General features: G+C 41.3%; 1 protein-coding gene across 8 annotated transcripts in view; it reads right to left on the bottom strand.

Moving 5' to 3' along the window:
* Nucleotides 1-14,689, bottom strand: part of LOC122883570 (IQ motif and SEC7 domain-containing protein 1-like) — an 88,574-nt gene that overhangs the window by 37,297 nt on the left and 36,588 nt on the right. Inside the window, exon 1 of one of the 8 annotated variants that reach the window (XM_044212448.1) lies at nucleotides 6,207-6,428. The exons of 6 other annotated variants lie outside the window; for them this stretch is intronic. In XM_044212448.1, coding sequence (XP_044068383.1) covers nucleotides 6,207-6,283 — 77 coding nt within the window. In that variant the 5' untranslated portion in view covers nucleotides 6,284-6,428. Of the gene's footprint in view, nucleotides 1-3,526; nucleotides 3,953-6,206; nucleotides 6,429-14,689 lie in introns of those variants that run through there. One more of the 8 variants, XM_044212449.1, reaches the window with a different exon arrangement.

Below are 14,689 nucleotides of genomic sequence, written 5' to 3'. Positions count from 1 at the left end.
AGAGCAGATGCAACACATATTTTGGCCCTGCTTTATAGCATGTACAAAAAGGAAGAATGGGAGACATTACAGAAACATGACAATTGTTCCTAACGTATGCATATTTATTTGTGTTGTATGCATTTTCCTCATCAGACACCTCAGTAAACACACTGAACATGAAAGGCGCTCTCACTAGAGGGTGGCATTCTTGAGCATTAGAGTAAACAAACTAGCTTCCTCAGATGATTAGCATTTCAAAAGCTGTACAGCTTAACATGAGCAGTGTAGATACTGCCGCAGAGGCAATGTTCCCAAATATATTCTCCCATAATGTTACAACCCTGCAGAAATGGGAGGTGAAGAGACAGTGAGACTGTGGTTTATTCTCAAGCCTTTCCCTTATGGCCACACCACATTAGCCCATTTATTACTGTCATAATTAAATGTCCTTTCAGCAAACAAGGTAGCCAAGCTATTGCACAAAACTATTATTCTTAAGGTAATATAAAGAAGAGAACAAACTATCTTCCCACTTAAGCATAGATCAGAAAAGGCCAGTGCATATAAAGTGCTTTAAATGTCAAGCAAACCTCAGAAACCGTAAATCTGAGCACAAACATGTATCAAGCTCCTTTTCTGGTCATGAGCACTGATAAAAAAATAAAAAAACATAAAGATGCATCCCACTGCGGAAACCAGCCCATGGCAATATCCTGAGGATAGAGATTGTTGTAGTGTAAACCAATTTTCCACTGGATGAGCATTTGGACAAGCATGAGAGCAAAAATAACATTTACAAGCAGGTGAGCGGAAATATGCTGAATCAACTATGAACACCTACATTTGGGCTTGGCATCAGTTTGTGTAACTGTGGTCCACCTCTAAATAAATACTATAATTACAAAAGGAACACTACTATGAATTTAATCAATTCAGCACCGAATTTTCAGGGCAAGAAAATCAGTCGATGTTTCTGTTATGGCCTCCTCACATCTCCACCATCCTGACATTTCTGACCAGAATACGACTTCCATCCTAGACACGTCTAAGCTTTTCCACCCCGGAGAGTATTTTTTCACTCACCACAGTGGAACTGCAAGCTCGCTTTGGCAGGTTGCTGCTTTTCCATTACAAGCAGTTCCTCTCAACCCCCCCCCCCCCCAACACACACACACACACATAAAAAAAAGACCTCACTTGTCATAAAGCCAGTGTACCAAAACAGGGGACCAACAAAGGGGTCAGTGCCTCCTCTCATTTGATCTATGAGCATGAGGTTGAATCACCTTCTCTCCAGCGCTAGGTCCAGTTCAAGCCAACACCAATTTGTGCTAATGTCCCCAGAGTTAAGTCCTGTTTACCTATTATGAAGCAGTGCAGTTCTGTCAGGAGGTGTTTAACATCCCAGTTCCTTCAGATGAGACTCTGCAGAGCTTCCCTCATGTACCCCCATGGATATCCACTATGGGATGAGGAGGCACTAGTGACAAGCTCCAAATCCACACACATTAAATAAGTAATGCTGTCGTCACCTGACCAGAGTCAGATCAGATGTAACCTGGTGTCTACGGTGTCACTGCTACTTGATTCCTGTCTCAGTCTTACATTGCCTCATTACTTAAATCTCTCAGACATTTAGCAGGTTAGCATTAACCCATTCAGGATGTTTACCTCCATTAGCCTATTGTTCTTTATGTTTTGTTTTCTTTCCCCATGTTCCATCGACAAAAATGGGAAAGGAGGGGGATATAAAAGGACATACAGCAAAGGGAGGACGGAATCTAAGGACTGGACGAGTAAGGAGGAGCTCATGTTGGGCAGTTACTATCAGTCAGTCCAAAAAGTAGCCCAATCAGAGCATAGGACGCACCCCATTGTCATAAAAGTAGCCCAGTTTAAAATTTTCATTTAGGAAAGGGTATTTTCAGTCCTATCACCCGCAGTCGTCGTTTTATGAGTATAATTAGGTAAACTCAAAACCACGCTTACAATAAAAAAAAACCAACAACTCATAACTCATAAATATAAAAGTCAGAAAATCAAATAAAATCAAAGTCTTTTAGATAAAGTTTTCACTTTACAGATGTAAGCTTTTACAAGTCTTTTCCCACAGACCTGTGACAGAATGACTGGAAGAGGAAAAAAGTTTCAACTTAGTTGAAATAAACTGAAATTTGGGTTTTGACGGTCATCAGTTCTCATTCATTGTGTGTCGATCTGAGCCTACTGAATTCAGTCTCAATCATACTAATCGGATGGAAGGAAAGCTGTCCAAAACAAAATTTCCCCAACTAATTAAATATAATTGTGCAGATCAATCTGGCAACACTGATTGGATTGGTATTCAGTATTGGCAGACAGCTGAGTTGTTGAGGTATTGGAACGTGTATTGGGAGAGAAATAGTTGGATTGGTGATAGTGTTATTTGTTTGTTAAAAAATTAAAATTGGCTAATTTATTGTTTTCAGATTTTCAAACTCTTAAATATTATATATAGTATAAATATATACTTAGTAAACTCTGTTTTTAAAAGGTTCTATATAAATAAAGTTACTAATAATACTTAATTATTAATTATTAATTATTAATTATTAATTATTATCATCATCATCATCTATATTGGCATTGGCCTCAAAAATGTTTCTGTTGTTGTTTATATAAGAATACTGTATGTTCAGTAGTATGTATATACTGCATGTTTGGGTGGATGACTGAAAACCTCCCTGTATATTTGCTTTGCCCGCCAGTAAGGGGAAATATCTAAGAAAAACAAACCAAAAAAAAAACAAAACACAGAACAAAAACAAATGAACAAAAAAAAAAAAACAACCACAACTGCAACAACAATAAAAAAGCAGTTTAGAGAAAGAAAATAGGAGACAGATTATATGAAAGTCAATATTGTGTTTGAGTTGTATTGAGTTACAGAAGTGCTAGAGTACTTTTGACTTCCCTGCAGGCTACATGATTGTAATCACAGGTTGAATGTAACAGAAAGGTACAATGAAAGATACAAAATTGGTCAGTTAATCACATAATCCCATCGCTATGAATAATAAGAGGAAGAAAGAAAATATTTTCTGTGTAATACAGAATAATGATAATCTTTGTGCTGGTTTCTGTGTTCATTCAGAGAGAGATTTGAATCATGTGTGTCAGAGGCCATTCCTGCTGTACACTTCTATGGTAAGAAAAGTTAAGTGATAATAAAGCTTAAAAGAGACAAAGAATGGAAAATTGGCCAGATTATTCTTAAGCCTTTATTATCAAAGACATGTCCTTGATAAAGTAGACTGCCCTGAAAGACCTTGAAAATGTCTTTACTGTTCACTGTCCGCCTTTTTCAGCTGTGTGCCAGTGATAATATATTTCCATGGTTCTGGAAAGGAAACCACCAAGTTTGAGCATATAGACAGGAATGTTATTTGATCAGTCAGACGTCAGAAATATCTGCACAGATTTCTGTGGTCAGTCGGAAAGACAACCACCACTTATACTGCAGGCCACTGCCATCCACACTGGCCTTTGCCAGATGGTCTCCTACCTTATAGTTCGGCTGGAGATGCAGTACTTCCACATCGCATTCCATATGGTAGTGACATCACCGGAGGCATCAGACATGCCCAAAAGAAATGCGCATGGCACCGAAAGATAGTTTCAACAAAGTTTCAAAAACACAAAACTGCAGCAACTCCCCCTAAAAGAGCCACAAAAAGTACAGTCTGTGCTCACTCCCTTGCCGACCACAAATTACACCCCACATCCTTCACTTTCCATAGAAAACCCACAGAGAAATTCATTCTTTTGCTGCTAAAGTTACTTCGTCTGTGCCTTTTCGAAGTTCTCCCTGCCCTAGTTTATGTTGGGCTCAGAGTTGCTGCTCTAGCAAGCTGCCTGATGACCAAGTAAGGTAAAGGCCCAGTACATATAGCAGAAGAAAATCATCCCTCTTCGTAACAAAAGCTCTCCACCCACAATGAACTACACACACCAGTCCTCTTTCTCCTCTCTGCAGACACCCCTTCCTTTTTGTTCCTTTTTGCGCCGTCCAATGCAATTTTTCACTCATCTGGTGCTCCCCAATGGTGATGGGCAGGGCCTATGTTGTGTGTGTTTGATGTGTGCTTGTGTTTATGAGGAAGTGACTGTAAGGGAGAGAGAGAGAGAGAGGTAGAGAAACAGAATGATAGAAATAGATGGAGAGATAGAAAGAGCATGAGCGAGCTTTCAGTCCCTGTGTGTATGGTAATACTTAGGCCCATGTCCAACAATCACACTGCTCTCAATGGGAAGGCCACGCAGGAGGGAGGGTGAACCCCAGTTCAGCAGCTAGGAGAGGCTGTTTTGAGTTACTACACTGACCTCGCTTTAACAACACAGTCTCAGTCCTGGGATACAATCTGACTATGTTACACTGAAGCCCAAGAAATGTAATGAGTTACGCCCAATGACCAGAATATTCCAGTAACTCTGCAGGATTAGACACATAATGAGTTGTTCACAGTGTGTGGAAAAAAGAATCAACAATCGTCCTAAATAATTCCAAAGCCCACTGAGTCATAGACTGCCATTTGCAGCAGTTAGCAAAAGATTTAGTTAATTATTTACAACTAAGTAGACCACACACTGATTTGAAGTCTGATTTGAAATGCTGTACATAACACTACAAAATCATAAATCTGACTAAAAAGCTGATTATAATACCATCATTTGGTACTGAGGTAGCACCTACAGCTGTGGGGGTTCCCTGAAGTCTACGTTCAAAGAAGAGTTGCCAGCTAAATTGGTGATGCATTATTAATGAATCATGGACATACTGTATCCTCACCTTCAGAATACTAATGCTTATGACAAACTGTGTGTTTATATATGTGTGAACGCATTAGCATATAGAGAAGTGACAGAAGGCAGTTGCACCTGAATTTCACAGATACTGGATCTGTGTTTTCACACCGCAGCTCGCTTCTGATTCAGACATCTGCACAACTGGATGTGCTTGAAGGAAACCTCTGCAAACATAGCCGGTCAGATCTTATTGGTGTAGCAGGAGGAGACTGGACCAAAATATTGTAGCTCTTGTCTGTACAGCTGCAATTGAAAGAGAGTAAGGTAATTCTGAGGAACTACAGTCCTTTAAAGCTGAAATTGCAGCTTGAAATACACATGTGAGATTGCAGAGCATTCCACACATGGTAGATTGAGCTAAAAGTGAAGATCAACCAAACATTAAAGCACATTTATAATGATGGAAAATCCATTCATGTCTGTCTTTTTTTACATCTTCAACACATAGTGATTGGTTTGTGCAAACAAGCTCAATGTGCATCTCAATTTGAGGTGCAATTTGAGTGTATGTATGGAATGTGGAGCATCAGATATCTGTGTCGTGATAAGCAGGAAAAGACACAAGGGTCTCAACACAGCAGCAGTGGGATGGGGTGAGTAATTTACACAGAGTGTGAGCGAGGAGTGTGCACCTTTTTAACATACCTGGAAACTACAATACGGTGGATTCAAGAAAAGAAAAGGAAACCATGATCTTCAAGCTGTTATATATCTTGCATCCACTGATTCACTGCAGTGATTTACAGTTTGAAGTGTCACCAAAAGACATTCAATCAAATCTGATGTCATGATTGGCATGTTGTGGTGAAAGAAGAATAAATCCCAAAACTCATTATAGATGAATAAAACATGGATTTCTTTTCCAACCTTGATGCGAGCTGCAAAGCTAGACTCTGTAATCAGGCATAGATGATGCAGTAGGTGAAAGGTGAACGAGGAGACGTCCCAGTGGGACAGAAGAATGAATTCAGTCAGAGCCAGCTCATCTCGTTCTTTTCAGCAGTGCCAACGCTAAACAGACAACCGACACAAACAAGATCATTCTAAGTGCCAAGTTACTTAACCAAGTGCTTCTACAAAATAACAGCTGTAACCTGGTTTGCTCGGAGAAATCGATAATGGTTCAGGCAACTTGCACGCCCATGAGTAATGTCTCTCTGTCTCAACAGTGTCTCTATCAATCAGCCATGCTTGATGAAGTAATTCTAGTCTGTTTTAAAACATACTGATTTGCTTAATGTTACAATTCAACACAGGCAGCAACATCAACAAGCTGACAGCGCTCTGTGATTTGAGATGTCCAGAACACGTAGCGCAAGAAGTACAAGATATGATCTAAGCCAAACATGACTGCAGAACGCAGCCATTTTTAAACATACCTCTTATAAAAGTTGTTGTGAGGGTGCAAACACAGAACATGCCAGTAATCCAGGCAAAACGCTTTGAACTTCCACATCCTCAGCTCAGGCAATCAACAGGGCAGAACAGCAGTGGGATCCAACAACATTAAAAGGCACCATGGCACCACAAGCACAGGACCCCGCTCATTTTTTCAGCCAGTGAATCCCTGGTGTGGTCGTCGGATCTGTCCTCCTCTGGAGCTCCAGCCTCGCCACTGCTACTGGATGACAGCCTGAGTGGTTTTAACCTGCCTAGAACAACCACATCACTCCTGGACCGGTCTCAGTCATCACCAAGCCAGAAAGCCAGGCCTTCTAGGAACCCTCTGTAGGACTGATCTGGACCCAGTATTAATGCTCCGTATCCACCTCCCAAAAAAAGCTCTATTTTGGCTGTTTCGGCTCTGTTTTAGCTCCTATCCAGGTCAGTCAGTCTGTCCTCTGTGCCAGTCCCTGAACACAGTGCGTCAGCCCGGGATCCTCTGAGACATCATGGCTACAACCGAAGCTCTGCACCGCTCCAGCAGGCACAGGTTCTGGAATGTGTAGAAGCGCAGATATGAGGAAGAATCCTCCAAAACTCGCTCATCCCTGTTTCACAGACTCAACAAGGATCATAAATGGCCTCCTCTTCTGTCTCCTCCTCTGCTACAAGAACAAACTTTCTAATGAGGTGAGAGACTATGTCTTTTCTCTCACTCTCAGCGTGGCTCTTTCTTCAGCCTAACGCCATCCTTCTCCTTTTCTCCTTCCTCCAGTGAAATCCTGAACCCTCTCTCCTCCTATCTCTGTCCCCTTCTCCCTCTTGCTCTCTCTCCCTCTTACAGCTGCTGCCATCCACACAGGACCTCCCAGAAATGTGCCGATTCTGGTTGCTGGGCAACACTACCGTACTACTGAAGCTTCAAATGGAAGCCTAGCAGAGCAGCCCGCGATTGGTCTGCGTTTCAGTGGGGAGGGGCTGCTGCAATGTTGTATGACCACATGAGTTTATACATGCTTTGTTCAAATAAATATGAGCTTCAAGTGCTCTCATGTTTTGTCAGTGTCTAGTAAAGGAAAGGAAATGTTGCGTTACTGGACTCATCAAGGTCATGGAAGCATTACAGAAAACACAATTGCACCTAGATTGCTTGAGCAAATGCTCAGTTATGGTCAATAGAGTGATTCATGAACTGAATTAAACTGTAAGGCTGATATATGCATGGTGCAATGGCAGAAAGAATGTGGTATGATTGAATTTCAGTGTTCAAGAAACACAGATCAAAGAAGTGTGTGTCTTCATCAGAATCATGTTTAAATGTGCTGCAGTGCTTAAGACTTAGACACATAAAACATTGCTCTCTTTTCTTGCTTAAAGGGGGTTTGCATTCGAACACAAGCACAGTGCTGTTCTTTCTCTGCCTGAGATGCAGTGCCACGCTGCAGTGCCACCCAGTCCGAGCAGTCATGGGAAAGGGGTGTGGAAGGGCCTCTCATCAGTATTCAGCCACTGTCTGTGTCCAAACACACAAACACTGAAAATATTGCATATTTAACAAGTGGAGTCGCATAAGCACACACAAATAAACAAACAAACAAACATGCATTAATGTGTGTGCATATTTACACATTAACACACTAAGTGGTATAGTTAGATCTGTTTTGTCTGACAAGTCATCTCCACATGACTCTTTCACACCTCCTGGCACAATATGGGCTTCCTCTGTTTTCCCAAGCCAAGATATAGAAAGGCCAGAGCAGCACAAAGGCTATACTGAGATCCTGTGTGAACAGCAGGGACACTAAGGAATTAATTAATCTAAACACCATTCATCAGCCTTTTGTCACAATTCAGGACTCACAGAAAATGACCACACACTGCTAGAGTCTTTGGTTTGTGGTCTTCATCTCAATTTGCCATTCAGCGAGTTCTCCCTACATAACAAGTGTGATTATCTTCCTGTTAAAATGTCTGCACTCTGAAATTCAGTGGTTTCACATAATTTGTTGGGAAGCAAAGACACATTTAAAGCAGATTATCAGATAATATTTAGCAATAGAGGCTAATGCTGGAGATAAAATCCACCAACCGCAATTAAGGCCACAGTTAAAAGGTAAGCGACTGCACTTAACTCACTATTTCCAAAAGCACATTATGGCTTTTGTTCATCATGATGATTTACTCATGTGGATCATGCCAGATGGAGAACCCTTTCGGTTCCCTGTTTCTGATTCATGTGAAGTTGCCTTCAGTGGTGAGTGTGGGTGGAAACCCCACTGTTTCTGTGAGCAGAACATACTAGAGTCTGTCAAACGCAAAGAAGAGCAATTACTGCAGCACTAACTGGCAAAAAACACAGATGGCTCTGATTCAAGCGCGCACGACAGGCTTTATTTGTTTTTGCAGGATGAAGAGCTGAGCAAGTTTGTATACAAGCACAACAGGATATGATTTAATAAGGAGATGGATAGATCGCTCGACATGGCATGCACTGGCATGTCCGTATGTGTAGTGAACTGGTATGTGTGTGCTGCAAAGAGCCTGCTAAATGAAGATTCTTTCCACTTATAACAATGCATGCATCCACCTACACCACTACACTACACAAGTTGTGCAAGCTTGCAAGAGTTAACGTGTAGGCCGTCAGCATTTTTCAGTGTTTGACAGGGGTGCGGTGAATCCAGTGACAAATTACTCACTACCAATTCTTTTTTTAGAGACATTTTTCACCTTTTTTTAATAGGTAAGTGGAAAGTGACAGAAAATATGGGAGGAAGGGGGGTAACATGCAACAGCGGTGCTTGACTTATTCAAATCTGGGACCTTACACGGTTACATGGTAAGTGCCTCAGACTGCTAGGCCACCAGGGCTCACCCAGTCACCATTCAATTTGATGCTCTTTTCAACCATTGTGATGTAGGTATAAACCCTGAAAATCAATGTCAGTGCATTTCTGCAGGTCAGAGTCAAGGTCAGTTATGAAATGGATCACATAAAGCTAACAAAAGCATGCGTTTGTAAGTAAATATGTGTGCAAAAAGTATGGCGAGGATATAAAAATATGACAGATACTTCCTTCCTTCCTGACTAAAATCCCCATCGCACTGCAGGTGGATCAATATGAATCTACACTGTTTCAGAGATAAAAAGCCTATACAAGACAGACAATCATATCTGTTCAGCCATCAATCTGAATAAATGACCTCATGTGAAAAGCCTTGTGACAAGCTCTCATTGTCTCCACGCTGCTGCGGGTGCATCACACAGTAGTAAACTGATGCTGGCTGATAATGAGCATTACAGTGCAGGGGCCCTGCTTCTCCCTGCGACTGACCCAGTCAATCACTGATACGCTGCCCTAAGGATTTCACCATGACCTGCTCTCTGTGGGAGATGTGCAGTCAATAAGCACTTCAGTAGAAAATGGCCTGCTGCAGAAAATCCTCTGGTCAACGGTATGTGAGAATGGGTGAAACAGGGAGCTGAATGAAAAGTAGTGGACAGGGAGTTCTACTCAGCTTGTGCAATACACTGGAGAAATAACCCATGGATAAGAACCTGAAGCAAGGATGTAAAAGATTATACAGACACACAAGAAGATGACGGTTATGGGTGGACTTTAAAATCGTTTGCAAGGTGGTTGTCCTGCCCACAAAGAATCTGATTGGACAATCAATCAAACTTTATTTGCATAACACCCTTCATACAGGTTAGTGCAGTTCAAAGTGCTTCATATGACTGACAACATGATAATAAGACAGCAGTGTAGACCGTAATAGAGTGATGAAATGAGAAAAGGATTAAAAGCTATAATAATAGTAAAATAGAGTTAGATAAAAACTAGACTAAGAATTGGATAAAATATTTAAAAAGACAGCAAAATAAGATTAATAAAATCAATAATAAATACAATAAAACAATATAATAATTACATAAAATAATTATGATAAAATAAAGTAAATAATGTCTACAAACCAGTCTTAATCAAAAGCCTGGCTGAAGAGGTAGGTTTTCGCTTTTTGTTTAAAAAATTCAACACTTCCAGCTGCTCTCAGATCCTCTGGCAGGCAGCGACTCGGGGCATAAAAGCTAAAAGCTGCCTCACCAAAAGTTTTAGTTCTGCACTTGGGAACAACTAATAGCCTTAACAATAGCCTTAACCCTAACCCTGACCCTTTGTCTTGTTAGGCCTTCCTGCCAAACTGATCCATTCAAAAGGGGACCAAAGAAGGTAGATGGAGATAGCATAAAAGATAACAAGCATCATAGATCATAGAGTAAAAACTAGCACAAGGTAAAAGGTATGTTGTACTAAAAATCCATGATAAAGACATCATGAAAACAAGGATTTAAAGTATACAAAAGAACCTGAGCTCACATTAATGTCTGTGTGAAGGACAGCCTGTCTGAAAGGATGTGTTAGAAAAGTTCACCCCCTGGTGGCAGATTGGAGTAACTTCTAACCTTTCAAAGCTTTGGAGCCATTGAGTTGATGTGATTGGGGGAATGAGAAGTCTGACAGGCATGCTGATTCACTCAGTACATCAACACAATACATCATGGAAATGTATTTACTTCTCTTTCATACCGCATCAGAGAAGCATTCAATAAATGGCAGATCTCCTGTGGCCAACTTGAACTTGAACAAAAACAACATTCATTTTTAGATCATTAAACACAGTTTATGAGAGCTGTATGGCAAATGCTGTTTAAAACTGAGCATCAGGATGATTTATGATGGTGATGTATACTGTTAAACCTCAACTCTTTGCATATGTGCCTCACTGATGTGTCACACAGTTCTGCTCCCTCTTCTATTTGGGATAAAAACACAATGCCTGCAGTCAGCAAGGAGATACTATTACTTGCAAAGAGTATCTGACTAGTATGTTAGTTTATACTACAGGGCAGACAATATCATTTCATATCATTTTACAGGGGTGCTCTGGGGAGACAATCTTATATGAAAGTTACAGCACAGTTTGCACGAGCACAAGCTCTTGCATCGCACAGATACAGTACAGCTGTTTAACCCCCAGGCTGAAAGCAGCCAGGCAGAAGATAGGTGGAGGGAAAAGGACAGAACAGAAGAGAAGGAGAAGGAGGGTGTGGAGACAAAACCAGGAAGAGAGAGAGAGAAAGACACATGCAGGATGAGGAGAGTATAATAACAGCAGACTCAATTCTCCAGCTTTGTCTTTGTATTAAAGCAGAAAGCACAGGCACAGACAAACAGCACGGTGAAGAAAAAGAGAACAAAAAAGGGGGAAAAATTCTCTGTGGCTGGTTGGAGGTGGATCCCATAGTCTTCAGTCTCTGCCAGCTATCTTGAAGACCTTTCATAACCTGAGGCAGGACAACAGAACTGATGAAGAAAGCTGTCTTCCCTGTCAAAGAGGGTACACTTAGGCGCAGGACCACCAGCAGAGCGCACATGTACAACACAGCAGGCTGTATTTGACAAAAACACTCAAGTCCATGATGAATAGATGGTTGTATCTTTTTTTAATAATCATAAATGATATGGTTTGTTGAAAGTGTACAGGCTTATAACCGAGGCAGTGTTAACACGTCATTATGATTCACTTTTTAAAATCCAGGACAGGATTAGTCTTGTGTGAAGTAAGCACATACAGCGCACACAGAAATTCCAAGTCATGAAAGCGAAAAATATGTATAGAAAGAATATACTGTATAAGCATGAGTCAGTCGGTATGCACGCATTAGAAATAGCTTAAAGCATGAAAGTTGCACCCTTTTTCAATTATGAAACAGTAAACAGAAAACCATGGAATAAGAATCAATATGCGAGATAATATGCTCAGTGATATCTTGGTATGGTTGTTATTATATAACGTTGTTGCTGATAAACATATCCTCATGTCTGTTTTTATTTTTGCCAGAGGAACAAAATGTTCTAGAGATGCATCCTTTTCTGATGCACCCAACTCTCCTCTGTGCTGTGGCTTCTGATGCTGCTATTGGCAAAGGCAAGGGCTTATTATGGGCTGTTTCAAACCACGGATGCACCAGGACTAGCTACTCCCCTGAGGAAACTTTAACTCACTGAGATGTGTCCCTGAGAGCCCAACAGCTCCCATTGGTTTGATGAGCCTTACACATGGCTGACACAGCTTCAGCTGCAAACTCAGCCACTGAAAACTCAGTGCCAGCCTACAGATGTCCAATTGCTGACGTTTTAGTGTGCAAATGACAGCCTTTGAGCTGACTGAGCTCAGCCAGAGCCAAGTTTGTGCTATTTTGGCAAAAGCTAAAATGCTACAGAAGCATCGGGTACAGTAGGGAACAGTATCGTACAGTAGGCTGCTTGACTTGACAGACTGATCTAGTGTTGGAGCTCTCTTTATATCTGCGCTGTCAAAACACCTCAGTGAGGTGATTCTAGACCCTTCCTTGATCCATGCTCTTCTATTCATGATCTATTATGCTCTACTGTGTTCAGCTGTGTTCTGTTCTAGTCTCTTCTGTCAGAACGTTAATGATGGAGCAGGAGAGGAAATCTTAAGGCGTTAATGTCCTGCTATCTGTCAAAACCATTAAGAAGAGATCAAACAGTTGATCAATAAATAAGCTATACAGCTCTTGGTATAATGACTGAAGTAATATTGACGGTGCTTTATTAGCTATGTCCATGTCCACTTTAAAGAAAGACTGTAGTCATTTATGGCAGGACAGTAACTGTGAAAAATCAAAGGGTTGTTATGAAGACAGGCTGGTACATACATACAGCATGTATTCCTGCTTTAACTAGGGACTCACTTTCAGCTCTGCAACATCATGCCCCCATCCACTGATGCTACATGAACTGACAGCTTATGTGTTGGCAATGCAATGCATTGTACGCAGTTGTTGTCTTATGCAATAGCGGCATGCGACAACAGTTGCTGTCTCCGGTGGAGGCATATTCAGAGCTATGTTGCAGTTGTCTTTGTGCACTCTCTCTGCAGGCCTAGCACACTCTGCTGTCAAAGGCTCAGGCTCAAAGTGGAGGAATGTGCTGTCAGTGCCTTACAGCTCTGGTGACGCACTCTATTTTTCATCAGCACTGGCGTCACTTGAACAGGGGCATCGCATTAAAAATCTCTCAATATTGGGACATGGGCATTCCTGCTGTATGGTTTTATGGCACGAATGCCCTCTGAGAATGCATGACATTATCTCAATGAAGGGTAAAGCCCATTGATGTTTATTAGCCACCTTGTCCGTGCAGTGTTATATATTCTGTGTGCTGAGTACAAGAAAGCGATTATGAATCCCATAAAATAATCCACGCGCAAAGATCAAACCTTGTGGATGGTAATGTCACGGACAATAGGATTACAAAGCATTTGGTTTTGAAAAAAAAAGACGTGCACATCCCAACTCTATCTTTCATGATATGGAATTACAAAAATGTGCATATTTTTAGAAAGCGATTATTCCTTTTTTCATGCACAAGCCAGGTTAACAACTACTGAACAACGAAGCTGGGCAGCAATACTGGTGCAAAGTATCTACAGATCCATTTCCCCTCAGACAAAACCAACTCAGGGGCTGTGGATTTAGCAATACCATTACGGTTTTATTATTTGTATTATTTCACGAAATACAACATGTGCAGTGTGAGCATGCAGTGTCTCTCCCTGCTGTATGGTCCAGTACATTGCACCAGTAAATTGTATGACAACCAGTTACCTAAATTCCTTGCATGGTCTTCGTTCCAACACATGGCAGCACATTAACAGATTTTGTTCGATTACTTATTGCAAATGCCTCAGTTGTTCTTTCTTCAGCTTGCTTTGCATGCAGAGTATGCAGGGAATACATGTTTGTGCTAAATTGAAACAAAATACACTTCACATAGCTTGCTGTATTTTAGAGTATTCTACTCAAGGCAACCTCTGCATGCCTTCAGGCCAGGAGTAGTGAAGTGTAGTATCCTTAAAGGCCAAGAAAGCCTTCGGCCAAGTCCAGGATATCCTCCTTTTGGCCTTCCAGCGTTGTAGGCACAGCATTAGAATTCCAGAGGGATTGGGGCCTGCCAGCAGTGATGAAATGACATTTACAACAGAACAGACTCATCCCGCTCCAACTCCTCATTAAAGGAGTATTGGCCAGACACTGTGAGCCTCAGTCTGTTTGACAGTCAAACCAACACATTAGTGTCAATCTGTGTCACATCTCCTCTGTCCCCTAACAACAACAGCGAATGTTTCACAAACTCAGCAATTTGCACCACACTTTCACCTTCCTGATCTCTGCCCCTCAGCCCGGTCACGTGACTTTCTGTGGTTAAAGCTTTCTGTGGACTAAAGCTGGAAGGAAACAGGGAGGATAGAAATCAGCCATTATCTCAGAACCACAGACAGACTGAGAATGAAGCATGTAATAAAATTATAATTACTGGCACACTAAAGGAACTTGAGTATCTGAGGAATGCAGTCGTGCTTTAATGTGCACTGTACACATGCAAACAAG

Source organism: Siniperca chuatsi, linkage group LG10 (genome assembly GCF_020085105.1).
Source record: "Siniperca chuatsi isolate FFG_IHB_CAS linkage group LG10, ASM2008510v1, whole genome shotgun sequence".
Classification (NCBI taxonomy): domain Eukaryota; kingdom Metazoa; phylum Chordata; class Actinopteri; order Centrarchiformes; family Sinipercidae; genus Siniperca; species Siniperca chuatsi.
Note: the sequence above shows the minus strand (reverse complement) of the source record. Positions and strands in the feature narration are given on the sequence as shown.